Below are 24,545 nucleotides of genomic sequence, written 5' to 3' on the forward strand. Positions count from 1 at the left end.
AGTTCAACAAACATTTTATTGTCAACTCCACGCACACAAAAATCTCACCTGTGGTGTTTGTGCAAACTCCCAAAGTGCTGAAAACAAACAAGAAAGAAAAAAAGACAGGTCGCCGCGCTCAAAACGACACACCGAAACCTGGAACGGCTCGAATCCGGATCCTGATAAAGAAACGACAAGTTCAGCACCGGTTTAGAGGTCCAGATCTGGATCCGGTTCAGGTGAAACTGAATTGGAGAGTCAAGGTGAGGTTCCAGGTTGGTCGTCAAGAAGCGGGTGAGGTGCGTGAAATGGAGTGAACACAAGGGCAACAACAAGGACAATTTGGTAACGTCGTGAAATGGACAAGCACAAGTCGTGTTGTGCATCGTCATGACAACCGACATCCCTTCGCAGGCGCTTCACCAGGCTGGCGTTTGTCCATTTTCAAGTTTGAAATGTGTCATTTCAAAAGGCAAAATGTCCACCCTGGCCCGCCTCCCAAAAAAAAGTGACAAAATGGACACTGGCGTTAACGTGGAGTCGTTTTAAAAAAAATACCATTTGTATAAAAACCCCTTCGGATGAAGTGTGATAGTTTAAAATGTGCTTTTTGTCTCTCTTCGCAGGGAGAGCGCCCCATTTGTCGGATGAAGTGATATTAATTAAAATGTGCCTTTTGTCTCTCTTTGCAGGGAGTGCGCCCCCTTTGGTCACACGGTGGTGGTCTGGTGATTCCCCACGTTGGCGGGCACGGAAAGCCTCAAGGCATCGCCGTCCTCGTCTTCGTCGTCCTCGCTGTCGCTGTCGCCCAGTTTGGGGTGGAGGAGGACGCGGCGGCCATCTTTGGGGCCTCGCTCGTCGTCCGAGGAGTGGTACAAGCCGTCGTCTTCGTCGCGGTGATGATGACGACGCCGAGCGTAGTGGTTGATGATGTGGATGCTGTCAAAGGCGGACGTCTTGCTTGAGGCGTCGCGCTGTCCCTTTAAGCAGCTAAGCTGGATGGGAGAGGTGATTTCGAAGAAAGGTCAGACGCTAACCGGGAGCACAGCAACCGACAGAAAAAGACTGCAGAAGGTGATCGACTGCCCCCAACCTACACTGTCCAGCATCTACAAAGCCCGGTGTATGTGGAAGGTGCTACAGAGCCATAATAGCCAAGACAAACAGACTCAAGGTCAGTTTCTTCCCAACAGCTCTCACCATACTCAGAGTTCTGGACCTAAGACCTAATCAAGACTTATTACTACTGCTTAAATGACTTAGTATTTATTATTTTGACCACTACTCTATGTATTACTATTTATTTAACATTAGTATACAGGGTGTTCCAAAATGTTTAACCCCATTTTGTAGGACAATAATTTTGACAATCTTCTTTGGGATTACCTCAACTGGAGTAGAAACGTTACAAGTTTTTGCGTGTAACGTTTGGCATTTTTATCTTTTCAGGTTAAGAAGTGCTGTTGACTTCAAAAGAAAAGGCATTTTGCATGTTAGTCTGCTTGGATTCAATCACCCAAGACAGTGCAGTGTGCTGTCTTCACATATTTTGTAAAGAAGTCACCAACTACAAAACAAACTAGGACTTGGCACCAAAAATGTCAAGAAAAGGGCTGGAACGTGGCTTTCCACACTTCACTCTTCCGAGGACTACGCAGGAAATGGGGTCAACCGATTTGAAACACCCTGTATTTGAGAGCACAATTCAACAGGTAAGGGTACAGGTATGTTTGTTTTTGCTAAAATTACAGGTGCTACTCAAAGGAGCAGATCTCATGTACATACCTGTCAACCTCTGCCGATAACTGCCCTTATAAATGATCATGATTCCCCTTACAAACCCCCCAAAAAACTTACAAACACCGTATGACTCGTACGGTGTTTGTAAGGTTTTTTGGGGGGTTTGTAAGGGGAATCATAATCATTTATAAGGGCAGTTATCGGCAGAGGTTGACAGGTATGCATGTACTAGTTGGGCTTAAGGCATACTAACCTGAAAACGCCTGAAGTAAAGCAGGGTCAAGCCTGGTTAGTACTTGGACGGGAGACTGCTGTAAGCTCTTATGTTATCAAGGGGAATCCGCTCAACTGTTAGTCCTCACTTAGCATGTGAGTAGCCGTGGGATCTCTAACTTACACCGACTGTAAAGGGGGCCCCGTGGCCTGAGTGGTTAATGCGTCAGCCTCACAGCTCCGGAGTCCAATCCCGGTTGGTCCACCTGTTTGGAGTTCACCCTGTGGTTGGCCGGCCACTGATTTTGGGTGTCTCCTGCAAGGGGGACACCAAGAAATGAAGTTCTACTTCTCTAGTTTTTTTTGTACAAGTAGAACTTCATTTCTTGGTGTCCCCCCCCCCTTGCGGGAGACACCCGGAATCAGTGGCCAGCCCGCCACAGGGCAAACTCCAAATAGTTGGACTGACCGGGATTGGACTCTGGAGCTGTGAGGCTGACGCACTAACCACTCAGGCCACGGGGCCCCCTTTACAGTCGGTGTAAGTTAGAGATCCCACAGTTTCTCAAATGATAAGTGAGCACTCTAACAGTTGAGCTAATTCCCCTTGGTAACATAAGAGTTTACAGCACCTGGTATTCCCAGGCAGTCTCCCGTCCAAGTACTAACCAGGCTTGACCCTGCTTAACTTTAGGCGTTTTCAGGTTAGTATGCTTTAAGCCCAACTAGGACATGAGATCTGATATTTTGAGTACCACCTGTAATTTGAGCAAAAACAAACTTACCTGTACCCTTACCTGTTGAATTTGGCTCGCAAATACAGGGTCTTTCAGAATGGTTGACCCCATTTCCTGCGTAGTCCTCGGAAGAGTGAAGTGTGGAAAGCCACGTTCCAGCCCTTTTCTTGACACTTTTGGTGCCAAGTCCTCACTTTGTTTTGTAGTTGGTGACTTCTTTGCAAAAATTGTGAAGAAAGCACACTGCACTGTCTTGGGTGATTGAGTCCAAGCAGACTAACATGCAAAATGCCTTTTCTTTTGAAGTCAACGGCATTTCTTAACCTGAAAAGATAAAAATGCCAAACGTTACATGCAAAAACTTGAAACGTTTCTACACAAGTTAAGGTCATTCCAAAGAAGATTGTCAAAATTATTGCGCTACAAAATAGGGTCAAACATTTTGGAACATCCTGTATATTAATTATACGTGTTTGAGTCCACAGACTCAGCGACTGGTGCACTCTCAACAACTTGGCGCTGAACGTCTCCAAAACCAACCAAGAAACTCATCCTGGACTTCAGACCAAACAACGCCGCTCCGCTCTGCTGACCCCACTTGTAATACCTATTTCCTTGTAAAATGACAATAAAAACATTCAATTTAAATCGACTACTAGCAATGAAATTCGATACTTAGCTCCAACTGCTAGCGGCAACATTCAACATTTCTCAGCGACCATTAACAGCGAATGCTAACGGTTCAACACTGAGTGGTGACTGGTAGCAGCAAATGTTAACAGCTACAGTAAGAACCAACATTTAACACAACGCAGTGACTACTAGCATTGCTTTTCAATACTTAACACTAACCGCTAACAGTGACAGCCGCTAACAGCTACTCAGAGGCAACATTCAACACTTATTAGCAAATACAAGCAGAAAACATTCGACACTTAACGTCAACTTCCAGCAGCAAATGCTAGCAGGAACCGCTTGCTTTTCTTCATTAAACGCTAAATCAATTCAACCTTTAGCAACAGAGCAAAAAAGCTTACTTGTGGAATTGTTACACACTTAGCACCACCGCTAGCAACGGCGTCGTGCCGCTTTGACACAGGAAGCGTGCCTTTTGGGTGTAGTTCACACCTAAACTTATCTTTTGGCCTCGTCGTCAAACCGCAGCCGGAAACAAATCTCGGGGCAATGACGGAAGATTTTTTTTTTTTTAAAAAAGGTGAAAAGGAAGATTGAGGAAGGGGAAAAGGTGCGAAAAGCTCAGCGGTTAAGATTACCTCGTGTTCGAGCTCTCCGATCTGATCTTTGAGGTCCGTGATGTACTGGTTGGAGTCGCTGTGGTTCAGCTGACCTTTCACCTTCCCTTCTTCCTTCTGAAAAAACACCAAAAGATGTCAAAAATACATACACATTTAAAGTTTAAAGTTGTAAGTTAGGTGGGTGGGGGTTGATACCCCCCTACCCCGCCCCCCCCCCAATCGCCCCTAAAAGTAGCATCAACTTCCTGCCACACCGCGGGGTCCCAAAAGACCCCCTGAAAAACAAACTTAAAGTTGTTGTGGAGGGTATTTTTTGCCCTAGTTTCCTGCAAGTCAGCCAGCCGCTACGTTCAGCAGGTGCCGCGGCCGTTGAACGTCTTGGGAATGTTAAAAAAAAAATAGATTTGTTGTCAATCTGTTAGCGCAAAAAAAAAAAATTGGAGTGGAGTCGAGAGTGAAACCACTTCCTTTCGGGCCTCGCAGATGCCGGGACTGATAACGACGGGTTGCCAAAGCTTGCTTTTAAACCAGTAAAAAAAAATAATAATAAGATAAAGGTCTCCATTTAATGGACCTTGTTGATTTGGGCTTTAGAAATGTGGCATTTGTAATTTGCTGACCTGAATCTCCAACTCGGAGATGTGCTGTTGCAGCTCCGCCATGGCAGCCATGTTGTCTGCCTCCCTCAGCCTGACCGCCATCACTTCTTCTTTGCTCTTGCACTCCATCTCGGCTTGCCGCCGCTTGACGCCGTGCAGCTGCGCGTTGAGGTCTTTGTTCTGCGACGTCAAGGCCTCCACGCGATTTTGGAGGCCTCGGGCTTCCTGTTCCGCCCGACGCAGCTGGTTGCCGTGAATTTGGTTCTGGTAGGAAGGAAAAAAAAATATGGCGGGTGCTGTAGATGCCAGGCAGGGCGCTCGTCCCCTTTTTCTTACCTGCGTTTCCAGTTCCAGCACCCTCTGCCGACTCTCCCGCATCTCGGCTTGCGCCTCGGCCTCGCGCAGCCGCACGCTCATCAGCTCGTCCTGGAGTTCGGCCAGCGTGTTCTTCTTGGGGCTTTCGCGCCAACGGCCGGACGTTCTCGCCAAGTGGCGCTGAAGGGTGCACGGATAGGTTAAGATTGGATGTCGCCAATGGCGTTCCAAAGTAGGGTTGTGGGAGACGGTACTCGGACGTTTGGTCCGCCGGACGTTTGGTCGCCCGGACGTTTGGTCGCCCGGACGTTTGGTCGCCCGGACGTTTGACAACATGACAGAGAGTTTACTGTTGAAACCAGCTCTCAAAATTATATTTATGAGAGAGAGAGTTTAATATCTAAATATCTTCTGTTGAAACCAGTCCCTCAAAATTATATTCACCCGGGCGACCAAACGTCCGGGCGACCAAACGTCCGGGCGACCAAACGTCCGGGCGACCAAACGTCCGGTCACGGTGAGAGACAACGTATGGAAACGGCGAAGGGAATTGGGATCTATACGTATGCTTCCCACCTGCCAGTGGTCTTCCAGGTCTCGGACCTGCTGCCGTTGTTCCTTGAGGCCCGCCAGCGCCTGGGTCTCCCGGAGCGTCACGGCCATCAGCTCCTCCTGCAGTCGGACCACGTTGGTGTCGTCCGGTAGTGACGTGTTGCGCTAAAATGTGGGCGGAGAAGAAAAATAAGACTTAGGCGTGCTCTACTATAAGCCTGACGGGGCGTCAGGCTTCTTTTCATTGGTTAAAACTCACTTTAGCATCAACTTAGGATGCATTTAAAATGCAAAGCTTGAAATATTATTTCTAAACATATGGACGGACCTTCTCCATATCCAGGATTTTGTCCTGCATCTCCTTGAGCGCGCATTGAGACTCCGCCTCCTTGAGCCGCGCCTGCACCATTTCTCGCTCCAGTTGCAGCACCGCCTCCTCCGAGCACCGAAGCGCCCCCTTCTGGTGACGACAACAAAACAGAAGGACTTACACATGAATAAATCATCTAAATGGGATATTATGGAAAAGACGCACGGGCGCTCGTGAATATTTCAACGCGATTATGTGGGGTGTGAAGACATTTGTACGCGTGTACCGGGGGGCGTGTTGCTAGAAATGTGCGGCCACGGGGGAATTAACGATAATTGGGTTCAACTGGAGTAAACACCCCCAAAAAAGTTAAAATTTAGAGTCAATGAGTTAAGAATTAAAATCAAATCAAATTTGGCACCTAAAAAAATATTTTTTTTAAAAAGCAGTCGCCTCATTTCATACCATTTGCAAAATAATAATAAAATGTAAATTTGCCAAAAAAGAAAATCTGAGTGAAATTAATTTAAAAATATAGATTTTTTTTTTTTACTTGTCGCCTTTTTCCCCCCAGACATAATTGCACTGTAAAAAAAAATCTGTTGGCATCTAAATAAAATGAAGACCTTTGCACCAAAATTTTGTCTGAAAACAGAAAAAAAATAAAAATATTTTTTTGTCCAATCTCCGATTCGTTCCAAATTTGGAACGTTTGTAAAAACGAATCTCCACCGCATTTGGCAGCGTGGCGGAGAACTCCCACCCGCCACGGCGCCACCTGGCGTCCGCTCTTACCCCGAGTGGCGGCTGCTGCTGAAGCTGCCTGATGGTTTTGTTGGCCTGCTCCAAGTGAGAGCCCGCCTCCTCGCTCTGCTGTTTGAGCGTGGCCAACTCCCGCTTGACCAGGTAGTTCTCCTCCGCCTCCTGAGCCCGGGTCACTTGGCCCTTGGTACGCAAAACCACCCGGGGCCAGGGGAAAGGTCAAAGGGCAAAGGTCAGCGCGGCAGGAAGAGAAAGGAGAGGAAAGAAAAAGCGGGTGAAGAAGATCCGGCTGGCTTCGACCGGGTTGTCAGAAAAGGACGTGCTGCTTCTTCCATTGGCTTCATTTGAACACGCTAACAAGCAAGCGCATCTCTTTTGGAATACCATATCTACATTAGGGATGTCCCAGTCTTTTTTGCAAGATTGAAAAAAGGCCTTTTGTTACTTTGGCAGCACCAAAATGAGGTTGCGAAAAAATTGCAATTTACATCAATACCGTATTTTTCGGACTATAGGTCGCAGTTTTTTTTCATAGTTTGCGACTTGTGTGAAATTATTAACGCATTTTTTTATTATTGGAGGAGTTGTTTAAAAGTGATACTGAGGATGAAGATTTCATTGGATTTAGTGATTTGGAGTGAAACTGATAGTTTGTTAGCACATTTTTTATGCTAGAGTTATCTGAATAACTCTTAATATGTTACGTCGTTACTGACATTACCAGGCAATGTCTGTCATATAACGTTAGCATACTTATTCAGCCTGTTGTTCTCTATTTTATTTTAATTTTAAATTGCCTTTCAAGATGACATGTATGTTTTTGGTGTTGGATTTTATCAAATACATTTCCCCCAAAAATGCGACTTATACTCACTCCAGTGCGACTTATTAGTTTTTTTCCATCTAAATTGTGCATTTTTAGCCAGTGCGACTTATAGTCCAGAAAATACGGTAACCTTGGACACCCAATGCCACAAATTGAGCGATTCTAGCCGCAATTTTTTTTGGACATTTACTATGTCTCCTGCCCTCAATGGCAGCTAAGGAGGTAAACCATTCTACTTAAAAACCCATTTTTTTTGGTTTTTTACCCAATTCCGACCCACCTAAAAATAACACAACTTCACCCAATTTCCAATAGATTCTGGTCTGATTTCTAATTAGGGACATCCCTAATTTTAATCCAACTGGACCTCAAATGCATTGAACAAGTGTCATGATTTTGCAATTTTTTTATTTTAAAATATGCATTAAATATAAATATTTAAAGAAAGACCAAACTAACGAATAATCAAGTAAAAAAAACGTCTTTACGCAAGATCTACGCTGAATACAAAAGAAAATTCATGCGGCGAAACCCGAAATCTCCAAAAAATCCAACCAATGCGCACTCGGCTTAACCTGATATGCTAATACGCTTGTAGCATCGGTATTTTATTTTGAAATGGGCAGGATAAAGTTGAACATTGCTATAATTTGATTTTTTTTTTTAAAGCGTTTAGTGGGTCGTATTAGGGGCTTTTGCACCATTGGGTGTCAAATGGGGGCCATAAAATATTGTCTTATGGTAATTTTGAGACCCTTGTCCGATGTGAACGTAACAAAAACATTACAGAAAAATATAATCATAATTCTTGCGTGAAGTAAAGCCAATCAACACTACTTATGTATTTTTTTCCCTAATCAAAATAATTCTATTTCCCCTCTTTCTTGACACTCTGCTGCCCCCTAACGTCCAAAAGGTGCGCTTGCTTATTTATTCAAGTCAAATTAAACCTTTTAAATTAATTTCTGTCATTTGTGAGTATTTCATGCACTTATTCCAAAACCCTCGTGTGCTGTCATACCTGATACTTTTCATAATTGCAGTGTCATTTCCCCCAAAATTTGGCATGCGGTACTAAAGAGACGGACGGACGGACTACCAGGAAAGAATAAAGTGAAAGCAAAATAATACCTGGATCAATCTATCTGCCAAGGAAGCACTTTCCTACAAAAAACAGAGATATCCACAAAAGAGAGAGAGAGAGACAGAAACACAATCCAGACCAAAGTTTAAAGCACACACGGCAGATTTGTCATGATTTTCGTTGGCTTTTCAGGAATAAAAGTCATGCAATGTTCATTTCTACCTCCTAAGTCAGTGATTCCCCACCACTTTGCGCCTTAAATTAAAAAGAAAAATACTTTAAAGTGTTATTGGGTCTGTGAAGAGTGTATTTTTTGTATTCATCCATAATATCACCCCCCAAAAAACACAAAAATGAAAGAATAATGGCCATATGTACAAATACAAAGCTCAATTTTATCTAATTTTTGAATGTTTTTTAAATAGTTTCCTTTTAATGAGTTAATTCTTGCAAATAAATAAAAAAGACTGCAAATAGACAATTAATCAGATTTGGATTTTGGCTAAAAACAAATGAGAATGCACAAGTGCCATTGAAAAGCAAGCAAGCATGCTACTGAACTTTCAAAATAAAAGGGGCTTCAGGCATGACGTTGCGTTTCACAATGAATTGCCATGGTGAGTTAAAATGTCCAGGGAAAAAATTGGCCTTTTGATTTTTTTGATCAATTTTAAAGGGTTTAGTTGGTAGTTGTGTGAGGACCGTGGAACGAATAAGAGGATTTACATATAAAGTACACCTCTACTTACGAAAATTTCAAGTTACGAAAAAAAAGCCTTCAAACCAATTAATTCTGTCATTTTCATAGGATTGGAATCAGGCAAAAAAAGATCAGGTTTTGAAATGTACATCCAGTCCGTTATAAAACGAGTTTTTGTGATATTTTATCATAAAAAAATCGATATTTCTTGGCACAATGATGGTTGGGAAACACTGTCCTAAATGTTTACATCCCGGGGTGCAAAAAGGAACATTACATGCAAGATGTGAGAGGAAATAAAGATGGGAAAAGTTAGAAAACAATAAGAAGACCAGAAGAGGACAAGACACAAGGGATCGCTAAAAAAATTAAAACGAGATTCCACGTTGGATGGCGTTAGTGATTTTTTTTTAAATGTGATGAAGAGCTCAGCGGCAACCGGACTGAGTTAGAAACCGCCCACCCGCCTCATGCTCGCTCGGTGGGGACGTGGCGCAAACCCGACATGCGCGCTCGGTTAGTGGCGTCGCCGTGGCGACCGAGCGGCGACGCTGGGACTCACCTTCTCCAGTGTGTCGATCCTCTGCTTCAGTAAACGGTTCTCCGTGCGTAACCTCTGAAAAACAAGGGCAATCAGGTTTTAAAAATTTAAAAAAAAAAGTGTGATCCAAAATGACGAAAAGTGGTCATCTAAACTCACTTTGATTTCCACCTGCTCTTCCATTTCTTTGGTCTTGATGGTAGTGTATTCCTTTTCTAACCTGAGGAGAGGAAAAAAAATATGTAAGATGTAAAACGGCGTTTCATTACTTGGCCACAAGAGGGAGACATAGGTCGAGTCAGAATTTGAGGGGCAGATTAATTCGTTCAATGTATTCTATTGTATGCATTGCAATTCTTAAAAATTGGAGTCATTATTAGTCCAAAAGGAGGGGGAAAAATATACTTTGTGTTCATTTATTTATGTATTTTTTTGTTTACTTTAATTATGCTCAAAATTCATGTATCAAATAGTATACATATGGCCACATAAGGTTAATTCCTGGGGTGCCATTGACAGCGATAGAGGTCCAATCCCAACCAGTGAAAAGAATTGGACGTCTTTAGCCGTCAATGGCAGTGAACGAGTCAATTTAGATCTAATTTTTGGATTATAAATCTTGCTTTTTTCATAGTTTGGCAGGGTCTGCGAATAATACTCCACTAGTATACCAGTAAGACTACTACCATTTTTTTGTCTCTGACCAACGAGAGGTTTTTTTGTAGGCCAAAGTTATCCTAAATACCGTTATGTTAACAAAAACCTTTTAACCCGTTCTCCATTTTACAATTTTTACTTAAATGAATCTGTTCTTGGTTTCAGATCAAATAAAAAAAACATGTCCCTCCCGAAAAAGCGACCTGTATATTTTATTTTCCAAAAAAATACTTCCACTTTTTCTAAGCGCACTTACTTTTTCATCTTCTTGGCGTTGTACTTGAACTGATAGGCCGCCTGAATGACCTTGTCGGGACCGCCGTCCAGCTGCCGAGGGATGACTCTCTGAAAATGCTGCGTTTTGCGAGAGCCAAAGAAAATGTGGGTTTGAGTCAACTCCCCCAAAAAAGACCACCCGGTACGAGGGACGAAAAGTGGGCACCTGTAACATTCCCTCCATGTCCAGCTGGATGAGCTCGGCCTGGTTCATCTGCAGGATGGCCAGCCCCACTCGGAACACGATCTCCAGACCCTGCCGCGCCGTCTATATTTAGTCTTATCTAAGTTCCAGTTTTGGAGGCCGGCAAGTACGCACCTCGCACATGAAGATGTCGAATATCCGCGTGGCCACGGGCAGCGGGAAGGAGGTGAGGAAGATGGTAAGAAACCAGGAGGAGGCGTACATGGACGTGTGGAAGCTCTGAGCCTGGAAGTGCACGTGGAGCTCAGGGAGGTCCTCCTGGGAGGAGCGCAAATTCAAAATTTTGTTCTTTTATTTGATAAAAAGATGCCGTGTCATTTTGCTTTTTGATAGGGCAAAAAATATTGTCATCACGTGGGTCATTTGATAGCGAGATGATAATATATGCTACTTGATAGAAAAGGAGGCTATAATTCCCCACATGTATTTTAGATTGGCACCAAAATAAATGAACTAGTCATCAGTTCATCCTTTCAGTTTAAAAAGTACCTCAGTCTTTTTTTCCCTTTTAATCAAGTCTCTTAACTATGTTTAAATGACTAATATTTGTTGTTATTGCCATGATTATATTTGATTGAGTCTGGAACCTTTCTGGAATTAAAATATATACAATAAAAATAATATTTTTCATATTATTACTCTTTGATATTATCTTTTTCCTTCTTCCTACCATTTAAAAAAATCTTATATATATTCATCAACTATTAATATCATTATCATAGTACAGGTAGTATTTTTCTTTTTGAAAAAAATATATAGTATATTATTTTTAGTGCAAGATTTTCAAATATCAACCTTTGAAATTCCTTAATAATTTTAGTATTAATACTTTCCTTTTAAGCGGGTCTCCTACATTTTTTCCGACATGGAAAAAGCTAACTTTATCAATTATTGTGTTAATATTTTTTGACTCACTCACCCAAAAAAAATGTTATTTGACATCAAGTTTAGGATTTTTTTTTTTTTAAACGTGCATTTTTCCTACCTGAATCATGCTCTCAAACTGGTACATGCAGAGTCCCAGTTCGGCCATGCTGGGTTTGAAGAGCTCCCGCAGTCTGTAGTCTTGCATCAACTTGACAAAAACGCAAAAGGCCTCTTCCTCAGGCATCTGGAAAGCCAAATCATGGTTACCGTTGCGTCTTTTGTGTCAGCAGAGCGAGCGCTCACTCCTCACCTGCATGAGCAGCAGCCCCACGATAAAAGCGCTGCCTTGACAATAACCCACCTCGCGGTCCACCAGGGAGTAGGCCTAAGGAGAACAAAACAAATGAATTAAAACACCACCGTATGAGAACATCAATTAATCGGGATCAAATGAAGTTGATCCCATTATAAGGACTGTAATTTTCGGACTATAAAAAACATACATAAGTCGCACTGGAGAATAGGGCGCATTAATGGAGGAATTTTATTTTATAAAATCCAAAACAAATAACAGACGAGTCATCTTGAAAGTCTTTAAAAAAAGAAAATAAAAATATGAATGAAGACAACAACAAGGCCGAATGTAATTATTTAAAAAAATGTAGATGTATTTTTTTAAGTGGGGTATTTTCTCGCATATCAGCCGCCCCCGCATATAAGCCGCACCCTTAAAATTGCCTTAAAGCCCTCCCAAAAGATACTAAAATAATGCATGAAATAGAAGCAAATAATAATATAAATATAAGAAGCAATCTTAAAATCATTGAATATTACCATTTCTCTCGTATAAGCCGCCCCCTAATTCACAATTTTCACCTCCATTTTCATGGTTTTAATAGGGAGTACAAATGTGTTACTTTGAAGGGTAAATATTAAGAAAAATCATCGCACGTGCTATTTCTGAGATACTGAAAAAATCAATTGCTGGATTGCACATTCTGAAAGGGTGTTGCCTGCACGTAGACAAATTCAAAAAGGAAGTCATGTGAGCAGTACAACCAGGAAGTGTGTCCGTAGCGGTCTAGTTTGTCATTCCTAAGTAAGATGGCGGCGCCCCGAGTGAGCGATGGCAGGCACAAATGAATTTTTTTCACGTTTTATGCAAGATACAGTTCATTTTTTTACTGAATTTCATTCATAGACGTCAAAATAAATTTTGTTAAGCATTTTATCCGCTTATCTTTTCTCTATTTTGAAATTAATGACCGTATCGGCCCCATTGTCTTGCGTTATGGCGTTTGGTCTTTGTCACCTTGCAGTTTCGTGCATGTCAAGTCTAATTTGTGCGCATACAAGCCGTACCCTTGATTCGGTCATCTTTTTTTAGCGACAACACGGCTTAAATGAGAGAAAATAGGCTACTATTTGACTCAGGGATGGAATAGGAAATTGAAAATCCTGTCCCAACGCAGGCCGACGGTTTTTACCTTCATGACGTTGAAGAGGACTTCCTGGCCCAGACTGTCCTTCTCCTTGAAGAAGTCATGCTCGGGGTACGTGCGGGCGATGTCGCGGCGAATCAGCTTCTCGCATGGCGACGTCATCTTCAAGAGTTCCGAGTACTGGTCCTTGATGGTCATGTTCTGGGCGTTGCACAAGAGCTGCCACACGATGGCACGGAAGTGGTGCGGGATCCCTTTTCGGACCAGATCCTGGAAGCAAAACGGGACAATGTATTTTTATTTTGAAGGACGTCCCGATAACATATTTTCACATGGTCCGAGTCACCTGGTTTTCAGAATCTGCCGATACCCAGAAAATGTATTAAGCTGTCTAAAAAAAGGCATTTTATATCCCAATGTTTTTCCTTTCTAACCCAATGACAAACCTCTAAAAATGACATGGAAAAAAAAATCAGACTATTACGTCCTAGCACTTCCCTCGAATTTTATGATGAATACATAATGAAGAAATAGAAGAATCCACAATGATGTTATTATAACATACGAATGTTTGTTTCCACGATTTACTGCTGACACATTGTGATGAAGAAACTTCCTGTGCTGATTGGGCACTTCTCTTTCCTGCTATGAAGAGCACTTACACACGTTTGAACCTACATTTTAACAACATTAACTCATTGCTTGATCATCATTCAACCAACCAACCGCCAGCCTGTCCTAGTTTAAACGGATTGGACGTCTCTCTCCGTGGATGAAACTGTCATGTTGGTATCAGGTGTCAACACCAGCATACTTGCCGAGTTACGCTATAATTAGCTTTAGCTAAAAGACGATGGTGAAGGACACGCGACAGGGCAGCCTGGTACAAAAATAGTAGCAGGAAATAGATTACGGTAAATACCAGAGTTATGTGTATTTTTATTTTAAATTCACCCAAGTATTAAAAAAATTGAGTGTATTTTTCAGACTCTAAGCTCTATATTTGAGCATTTTTTCAGTGTTTTTTTTTCCCTGTTAGTCAGTGCGAATGGCGGAGCGATCGCTAATACGAGAGGAGTACAGACGCTCCCCTACTTACGAACATTCGAGTTACGAACAACGGTACATACGAACATGTCTGCGCATATGGCATATGTCGAAAAATGTTCGGAAAGAGATGCTGTAAGTTAGATTTTGTATTGCGCGCCTTTTTCCGAGTAGTGCTTCTTTCCGCCGCTAATACCGATGCCTGGCGCTGTGAGAGCTCACCCAGCATCCACCTTCCTCTGCCCAGTTTGTTGCAGTGCGTAAGTGCGTGAACGTATCTCCAGTGCGCAAAGAACTTTTTTCATTTTTATCATTAAAGCAGCAAGACGCAAATATTGAACATTGCACAAAGGTTGCAAATCAATTGAATGATGCCATACAGTGCTACCGCATCATTTATGATGAAAAAAAAAGAAGAAAACTGTGCAATCGTCGTTAGATCGTTTCTTTCGGCCAGTTTCTAGTAAATCTCTCTCTCTAACATACGTAGTATGTATACAGTACTGTACGTATTCTCTCCATTTTATTAAATGTTTTTTTTTCAGTACAAACCAATACAGGTTACTTATACAAGCCTTAAACATACAAATGCACTTATATAAACCTTCAATATACTTATATTGGCGTTTAACATAAATTATAATACAAAATACAGCACTGAAGCAACTTACGAACAAATTCACCTTACGAACAATCGCTCGGAACGTAACTCGTTCGTAAGTAGGGGAGCGTCTGTATATACTACTTCTCGTTGGCAAGTGGTCGTGCGTTATCCTATTTTCAGGACATTTGTGTGCATCATTTTGGGAATATTTTGAAGGGAAGACAAAAGCAAACAACCCTCGATAGGTTGCATCTGAAAGTCAGGGTGGAGGCGGGGCCAATAGAGCCAAGAAAGGTAGCAAAATTTAAACCACAATTAGAATTAAGTTTAGTCTAAGGTTAGATTAAACTTATTTTCGAGTGTGTCTGTGTTGTAATCCAAGTTCATTTAAATATGTTTTTGTTATGTTACGAGCGCGTTGCCATGCAAAAAGTCAATTTTGAAAAATGGACAACACTTGAGTGTCAATCCAAGGCTTAAAAGTCTGACCTTGAGCTGCTTCTCCTTCTTCTTACGGACGTCCTCCCACTCGTTGACGATGCGCCCCCACAGGATCCAGGAGTCCTCCTCCAGGTGCGAGAGGTTGGAGGAGGCCGAGGAACTGGACACCAGCGAGGAACCGCTATTCCTCCGTGAGCCGTTCATGGAGCGTAGGGATTTGCTGTCTGTTTCCAGAAGTCTGCCGCGACATCAACCAGGTGGAATTCATCGTCAAACGTGTACCAGATTTTTGTTTAGATAATTTTTTTAATCAATGTTTTCTAAGGCATCATTAGCTCAAATTTATTGAAAGTATTGGTTTATTCTGTTGGGTCTCCATTGTCAGATATGATTAAAGAACAAGTAGTTTTACAAAAATAAAAAGAAAGTTGATTTTAGATTTTCCGTACTAAGGATGTCAAAACAAAATTAGAATTAAGTTTAGTGCAAGGTTAGATTACATATATTTTTGAGTGTGTCTGCATCATAATCCAAGTTCATACACATTTGTTTATGTTATGTTACGAGCGCGTTACCGTGCTAAAAATACCCCCCTCTCTCTGTCCGTCTCTCTCCCCTCCACGAAATCTGTCTAATTTTAGTGTTATTAAACACATTTTAGTACTATTAAACCACTAGTTATCTGTTACTCTGTTAATAGATGGCGAATTAGAACAAATAAAAATATTTTTCCAATCCAATATCCTGTTTTGGGTGTTCTTTCAGAGGGTTGGAACTAATTAATTTGTTTTTGGTTCATTTCTATGGGAAACCTTCGTTTGAGTTACGACAAAATCGACATACGAGCTCAGTCCCGGAACGAATTAAGCTCGTATCTCGAGGTACCACATTATTAACTCTATCTGCTATGAATGGCAAAAGGCATCCAATCCACTTTGAGTGGGGGGGTGAGGGGGATCCAACGATCTTTAATTCATCAAAAGTGTTTTATTAATCTGCAGCCTCTCCATTGTAAGTCATTATTAAGGGAGTTTTAGAATTGATATTATATCTACACTTGCCTGCATTTCCAGTAAGGAAAAAAAAGCTTCCTCAATTTGGAAAAACATCAAGTACAGAGTTGACGTCACGCGGCGGGCTCGGGTTTCAGCTGCATCTGGCCGGCGTGGGCGGAACCGGAGCTTCCTACTGGGCTCACGCGACCAGTTCAACAAAGGGGGAAGGCCCCATGTCAAACTCACACACAAACAAATGTGTGACTTTGGACTAGACTGCTACAGAAAGAAAAGCCACGAGCAACAACCTTCATTGAACTCATTTAAAATCATTTAAAAGGTTGTTTAAGAACAAAAATAGTCAATGGATTTAATATAGTGATATGAAATACAAACTATACTTTGTTCCAATTCCTTTTTTTAAATTTAATTTTCATTTGATTTCTAATTTTATTTGATTGATATTTTTATTTGATTGATATTTCTATTTGATTGATATTTCTATTTGATTGATATTTCTATTTGATTGATATTTCTATTTGATTGATATTTCTATTTGATTGATATTTCTATTTGATTGATATTTCTATTTGATTGATATTTCTATTTGATTTCTATTTCTATTTGATTTCTATTTCTATTTGATTTATATTTCTATTTGATTAATATTTTTATTTGATTTATATTTTTATTTGATTTATATTTTTAGATCGTTGTTAATGGAAACCAATGCTGTTCTAATGAAGATGTTGAATTGTGATTATACAAGTATAATGAGATTTAAAGTTAAGTAGTATATTGGATATACTACTTGTATACTACTAATATATTATATTATAAAGCTCATCGGCAGGTCACTATGGGTAAATAAATACAAATGTTAAATTGACATCGATTTAGAAATTATAACTATTGTGTGATTATTATTATGGGTGATTATATGCAATTTATTAAGAATAATTAAACTGAGTTGGAACAGGTTTGTGGACATGTCAAAATGTCACTAACACGCTTCCAATCGTATCACCAGGCATCTTTAAAAAGGGTTTAAAATATGAATGCTTGTCATACTTTCACTGATAACACTATTTTAGCTTAGGGCATGTGGCCCGCCAGGTTTATAAATCAAAATTAGTGGAAGCAAGTATAGCACTTCACCATGCAAGTACGTCAATCGTAAAGGATAAAAGTTCAATTCAAGTTTAAGAAAAGCACGATAACCAATGAGTATTTCCATTAATGTTAACTCTTTATAACCCATAACGAATGAGTTAAAAAAAAACATGAGCTTTTCGGCTAATAATTTACAAGTACAAGATGCCAATTGGACCTCCAGTGCAGTAAAAGGTATAAAAGCGACCATACCGGGACCAGTTCATGACGTTTTCCTCATCTGCGACGTCGGGACGACTTTGTGTCGTCCGACAAAACCACGGAGGACTTTTATCTGCTGTTGCAGAGTCCAAAGACCTCCAAACCACGCAATACAAACACAGCGGGTTGACCGAATGCCCGAATCCTAACAACAAGACCCAGATGCCACAAAATGACGTACTCCTACGACGAGGTCGCCATTTTTTCCCCATCCTCACCTGTTCTGTTCCTCCAATTTGGCGAGGAGCTCCACGTCATCGGGGCTGAGCTTAGCCGGCGACGACAACGATGGCGAGGAAGCGGCGCTGGGCAAGGACGTGGGCGGGGCCACCTGGCTAGCCATCTGACTGACCGACTTCTTCACCCATGAGAAAGTAGAACTCAGCCTACCGGAAACCTTGTCTGTCGCCACCTGCCAAGAAAAAAAATACACATGATTTGGACTCCGTCACCAATAGATGTCAAACTCATCTTAACTTGTAAGCCCGGCATGAAACGATCACGTTTTAGTGTCACTGACGGTGAAAGATGTCCAAAAGATCACTAAAATAATGCATGAAATATACCGTATTTTCTCGCATATAAGCCGCAATCTTAAAATCGTTGAATATTACCATTTCTCTCGTATAAGCCGCCCCTGATTCCCAATTTTCACCTCCATATTCCGTATTTTCTCGCATATTAGCCGCCTCCACGTATAAGCAGCACCCTTAAAATTGCCTTTAAATCGTTGAATTATACGATTGCTCTCGTATTAGTCGTCCCGTGGTTCATAATTTTCACCTCCATATTCATGGTTTTAATAGGGAGTACAAATGTGTTACTTTGAAGGTAAAATCTTAAGAAAAATCATCGAAAATGGCACTTCTGAGATACTCTATAAATCGATTGCTGGATTGCACATTCCGAAAGGGTGTTGCCTGCACGTAAACAAATTCAAAAAGGAAGTCATGTGAGCAGTACAACCAGGAACAGTGTCCATGGCAGTCTAGTTTGACATCCCTAAGTAAGATGGCAGCGCCCTGAGCGAGCAATGGCAGGCCAAATAAGTGAGTTTTTTCACGTGTTATGCAAGATACGTTGTAAAATGAGCTTTTACAGTTGATTTTGAGGTCATTTGATTCACGTACTATTGAAAATTTCGTATTTTAGCATTTTTTTAAGCATAGCTTCAAGGGTACCTTCTAGTCCGAGTCATTCCCGAGCGTCATTGGGTGTATACGTTAGCATCCAGGCTACCCCGTCGCACCACGGCAACGTTCTGAACCTTCGACCACATTTAACTGACGTCATTTTGTCATAGGCTTGGTCACACTGGTGGGTCAAAGTGCTGCGGTGGAGATAGCGCCTTTTCTTCAGAGGAAGTGCCACGCCGAACACGCCTAACTGATTGTACCTTTACCGTCTTTCCAATGAAAAGGAAACTGCCACACATAGCACTAAATGCCAGAGGAATTCAAATGTCCCTTATCAAAATACCGTAATTTCTGTAAGAGAAGCCACCCAAACAAAACAAAAACTTGTAAGGTTTCACAAATAAATGGATATCAATGTACAGGGGTCCTAAACTTTTTTTTGTAAATAGCAGTATTTTATATGTAAATTCTCTAATAGGTTCCACGGTCCTAAAAAAAAAAACACACCAATAAAACCTTTAAAAAAAGACCACCATTTTGTATGAAAGATGTGATGCAAAAATGACATAAAATGATAAGAAACCGATGTATTAATGTATTGAAATGAATAGCAAGCATGCAAAAACATTCTCTATTCGTGCAGCTGCATAAGTGTAGGAAGGAAGCTAACGTTAGCACAAGAAAACACGCCTGTAAACACATCTAAACAACTTGAAGTTATTAAAACAACTTGCAATATCAGTCATTACATTCGCACCACTAATTTTAAATAAAGTTGCTTTAACCAAACTCGAGAAGAATAGAAAAATATGAAGACTTGTTTTTGTGAACGAGCCAATGGGACGTAGGGGGCTTGTCAAGCAGGATGCAATGTTACTGTGACAATTTCAAAATAAAATAACGTATACTATAAATGTGTTGACGTTTAGTGGGATTTCGTAACTTGGATCTTGCTTACATATATTGGAACCCAAATTTGTATACCAAAGTGTTTTAGCTCAATTTTGTTCAGCAAACAATCAGTTTATAGTCCCCAGAAAAGACTGCGGGACACCCAGCTGACTCTGACCCCGCCCCCCTCAGGGCGCCAGGTGGCCATGGCGGTCGCGCATTCCTTTTGCGAGGCTTCCCCATAAATCCCGCCTGGCCGGCTTTTGTGCGTCGCAAAGTTTGAAGAGAAGAAGAAGAAAAGACGACGGAATGAAGGGCTGCGATGGGGGGGTCTCGGTGGACGCGGCGCGCATGGCTAATGTGCAAGTCCACGGAAAAGAAAACCTTCTTTCAAATGTTCGACAAGGCAGACGACGTTTGCCATGTTTTAAATTCTGTGGGTGTGCTGGAGTCGCCCCACTGGTCCCGAACGCCACTAGAATTTCGACCGATCCATTTTGATTGGAATGGCTGCGTCTATTTACTATTTTCCCTTTTTTTAAGTCCTTAAAGTTAGTTTAATTCAAAAACTATTTTCTCATCTGAGTTTTATGAGTATTTACAATAATCACTTTGACAACAATAGACATCTAATCCATTTTGACTGGGAGGGGCTACCAGCCAAAATGGATTGGACGTTTACCACCCCCAATGGCGCTGAAACTTGAGCTAAATTTGACCACCCCGGTTTAAATAAACGTATTTAAAAGGGGCGCGTTGTCACGTTAAGAGTTTAGGGCACATGTGTCAAAGTGGCGGCCCGGGGGCCAAATCTGGCCCGCCGCATCATTTTCTGTGGCCCGGGAAAGTCAATCATGAGTGCCGACTTTCTGTTTTAGGATCAAATTAAAATGAAGAGTATAGATGTATATTACATTTCCTGATTTTCCCCCTTTTAAATCAATAATTGTAATTTTTTAATCCATTTTTCTGTGTTTTTAGTTCAAAAATCATTTTGTAAAATCTAAAAATCTATAATAAAAAAAGCTAAAATAAACATTGATTTAGATCTATAAAAAACTGAATATTCGGGGCTTTTAATCCAGTTCTTTTAATCCATTTATAATTTAAAAAATCTAAATATTATATCTAAAATGGTCCGGCCCACATGAAATCGAGTTGACTTTAACGCGGCCAGCGAACCAACCAACCAAGTCTGACACCCCTGGTTTAGGGAGTAAAAACGGACCATTTTCAATTGAATAATGTCGCTGACCTATGAATCATCTCTCAAAATACTAAAAAATTCCAACATAGCAACAAGGGCTGGCTCTAGAGGTGACTGTGTAGTTCCCTTCAAAAAGAGTGCTAAATTAGCCAAAAGCACCTTCATACCTGGAACTCAATAGCAATTAACATACGTCAACTCCCATCTCTGAACCTCTTGGCCAATCATTTTAAAGCCTGGTTGTTAGACGAACAAAATTGCCATCACAACGCTGTCTAAAACTGTGCTACGTGTGTCTAGTACGTGTCATCGTTTATCTTTAACCTAAACAAGGGACTAAAGATAGAAATTAGCCCTCGGCTACAATCTCACATACTTATATATGTTAATTAACATGAATATAAATATGTTCATGAGTATGTGTACCTTATTAAATAAATCAAACTCAAAATAGTTGTGGAATGAGCAGCAGTCCTACGCCACTATTGAAACCTCGTCGCTAACAAGCTAAAGTGTAAAGTGTCAGTACATGTTGCCACTTGCTGTTAAAATCGCTTGACTCGGGTTACGCCGAGTCACTCGAGTCCGTGATGTTTCCGGTACGTGTTTACATTAGTGTGAAAGATCCCCTTTCCATTCCAACGACGGTGATAGACGTCCAATCCATTTGAGACAACGAAGTCGGCACTCGAGTTCATCTTCTCATCTCTCAAAGTACAATTTTCAAGTCTCCTTTTGGCAAAATATCCCAAGATTGACATGATCACATGATGGTAGCAAGCTAACATTCAAAAAGTGCTTTAAATAAGCTTTAAGGTTGCGTCGGTGTACCGATTCGTCTGAGTCTGGTTAATCCAGGGGTGTGCAAAGTAAAGCCTGCGGCCTAATTTCAGCAAATGATGAAAATATCATTGAAAATGGCCTGCACCGGAAGCTCAAGTTGACCCTTCATTTTTTTGTACTCAATGGAACTAATCATTTAAACAGTGGATTTCCATAATTTTAGGACAAAACATTAAAATCAATGCATCAGTATTTCGTTTTATCCAAAATTATAATTTTTCTGCTGATAAATTTCTCCAGTAGTGTAAATATCAATGACAATCATACACATAAAATCCGTTTCATATTGAGTGATCCCGTTCTACTGCCATTGACCCTGTCCAAATGGATTGGACATCTAGCACCGTCTAAGGCAGCCAATGAGTTAATACTGGAAAAAAATATTTGTTTTGAAAATGACATCTTTTTAACCCAATTGCTCTTATCAACAAATACCAGTGGCTTAATCAAATTACTTGAGTAAATCAAACCATATCAATTTGTGGCGTATAAGTCAATTATCTGGACGGAATGACCCAAAACCTCGACTTAGGAAAATTAACCGCAGCTGCTTACAGGATCCAGTCAACTAAACTTGAGTTTACAAACTCGAATAAGTCCATTTTTAAAAATATTTCCTTACTGTTTGACTGCTGAAATAAAATACTATAATCGAGCATCCGCGGTGCAAACCTCGAGTAAATAACTTTAATGCCCCGAGCAATCAAGTTAGCAAATTATGCAGGTGGGTTTAATTTAGCCTGGTATAAAAAAGTACTTCACTAGCCTAGACGACTAACAGTAAACACGTAAAACATGACAAGAAATTCACATTTCCGATTAATTAACTAATAAAGCGAGTTTTCTGGAGCCCTCCAGCAACTAGACACAGCCCGAGGGAGATAAAATGGGAAAATATTCCTTTACCTTGAAGCGATTTTAACACAGCGCCGACTTCCTCGCCAGGCTTGCTTCCCGTACATCAAGTTAGCGTCCGCGGCATTTTCCCGTAGAAACAATTCTCGCAAAATGTTTGGGTTCTTTTTTTTTCGCCCGTCGCTTTTCCACCGGGACGGGTTAGAGTCGTCTACACCGACAGCGGGGTGTCTCCTTACGTGGGCCGGCTGCCATTGCGGCCGTCTAATACGTGGACAGCAACGTCTCAGACAGGCAGGCGGCCTACACTGTACAGGCGGTGTTTACATGTCACTGCGCATGCGCGGATTACTTCTTCTCTACACCTTTGGCGTCAGCGCCACTGCTTGGTCACACTTCGCAATTGCATGTTTATTATTCATACGACTTGCCTTGACAATTATGTAACTTTTTGCATTTTAAATCACATTTTCATTGACGGCGAAAGACGTTTAATCTATTTAAACTTTTAATTTACGTTTAAGCTATTTAAACTTGTATTTAAAAAAATGCAACTGCTTTTGGTTATGACAAAAAGGAATGTCATAGCAATTGTTATTGTATCTATGTAATTATAAATACATGTGTAAAATAATACAAGGTAAGTTAAATGAATAAAAAATAAAACACGAATCACCCTCTAAAGAATGTATTTTTTTAAATAGTATTAGACTCAATTGATGGTAAAATAGGGAGGAAACAAGTGCTACTGAGTTATATAAGTGTGAATAAATATGTGTGAAAGAAATGTCATAATTTGTGCATGAAAAGGGTAAATTATCTTGTTTGGGTGTCATGAGCTGCCATGCAAGTGGTTTGGATGTCTAAAAATAATCCCAAATCACTAAAGTGCCATTAATGTTATTACAACTAATTCTACTTACACGACAACTACTTAAACTTTGACAGCAAAAACTAATAATAATATGTATGTATATTTTATATCCTGATTTAGCCAATAAATGCCCTTTCAAAATAATATTTTCGGCAAAAATGCATACCATTTAAAGTTGACAGATTTTCAAAACGAGAAATTTAAACATTTTATTCCATCTTAGATTAGAATTTTGAACCACAAAGCATCATTAAAACACAATGTATATTTTTTTGTGTGATTACTGATTTTGCTGATTATTTTGTACTATTTTTTGCATGTTTGGCTTTATTTCCGTTCACTCTTGTCACTTACCAAGTATTTAACTTTAGTGAAAAAAACATTTTACACTAGAAAATAACTTATTGAACACCTTTCTGTGCACAAATTTACGTTTAGACGCACTATTTTCACCCAAAAAAATGAGCAAAGATACCCTACTGTCATTCAAAATATATCTATCCTATCAAGAAGTCCAAAAAGCGATTGTGAAATTTAGTACAGTGAGTACAGCAATCCCTCTTAACTGTCAATCTTATCTGATCAGCACCCGAGAATTTCTTACCTGAAGTTCAGCGGGCATTTAGACGACAAAAAAACCTTTCAAAAACCTTGCGTCAGAATTCTCCCGGTTCCTCCAGTTATGGCATTTTTCTGGTCGACGGATAAACACCAGCAAAACAAGCCGTCATCCACGATTACGCCGTCGATTATGGTCTTTATGGGTCTGTTGGTGAGGAGAAATGTATCCTAACGAATAGAAAGTGACAGGTGAATGTTCCCACAAGAGCGTCGTTGGCAAAACCTGCCTGCCTGCCGGCTCGAAAATGTGACTAATAACGCTCGTACCACGCAAGCAGACGTGAAACTGACTTTACTGGTTTGGACTGTGACGCATTTCTATTGTTGCCGGTCGGCTGTAACAATCCTGAGCATACAATGTTTAAACAAAAAAAAAAGAATTTAAAAAAAATAGCATTTAAAACATAGGCGTTTTTTTTTTGCATGTGCAATATGGGCGACTGCCTAAGGCGCCATCTGTTTAGGGGTGCACGAGAGACCAGTTTTTTCCCCTCCAATTATTTACCAGTTGTTTAGAGGAGGGCTATCAAACTTGTTTTGATTGGCGGGCCAAATTAATGTCAAATAGATCGCATGTGGGTTGGGTCCGAAAA

General features: G+C 40.7%; 1 protein-coding gene across 4 annotated transcripts; it reads right to left on the bottom strand.

Annotated features, from left to right (window-relative positions):
* Positions 1–2: 2 nt before the first annotated feature.
* On the bottom strand, positions 3–24,204 carry evi5b (ecotropic viral integration site 5b). Of its 4 annotated transcripts, none has more exons than XM_077607220.1 (19): positions 23,936–24,204; positions 17,744–17,937; positions 15,205–15,394; positions 13,110–13,334; positions 11,933–12,007; positions 11,741–11,866; positions 10,870–11,013; positions 10,717–10,806; positions 10,531–10,628; positions 9,777–9,837; positions 9,639–9,692; positions 8,424–8,456; positions 6,500–6,649; positions 5,723–5,854; positions 5,419–5,559; positions 4,864–5,022; positions 4,549–4,791; positions 3,947–4,042; positions 3–977 (listed from the first exon to the last, which is right to left on the bottom strand). In XM_077607220.1, the coding sequence occupies exons 1-19, from the start codon at positions 23,951–23,953 to the stop codon at positions 693–695; spliced, it is 2,514 nt and encodes an 837-aa protein (XP_077463346.1). In that variant the 5' UTR covers positions 23,954–24,204; the 3' UTR covers positions 3–692. The 4 variants fall into 4 exon arrangements, with proteins under 4 accessions (XP_077463346.1, XP_077463348.1, XP_077463347.1 ...); XM_077607222.1 differs by lacking the exon at positions 23,936–24,204 and adding an exon at positions 22,509–22,782; XM_077607221.1 differs by lacking the exon at positions 8,424–8,456.
* Between the last annotated feature and the right edge of the window lie 341 nt (positions 24,205–24,545).

This window comes from Stigmatopora argus, chromosome 8 (assembly GCF_051989625.1).
Source record: "Stigmatopora argus isolate UIUO_Sarg chromosome 8, RoL_Sarg_1.0, whole genome shotgun sequence".
NCBI lineage: Eukaryota > Metazoa > Chordata > Actinopteri > Syngnathiformes > Syngnathidae > Stigmatopora > Stigmatopora argus.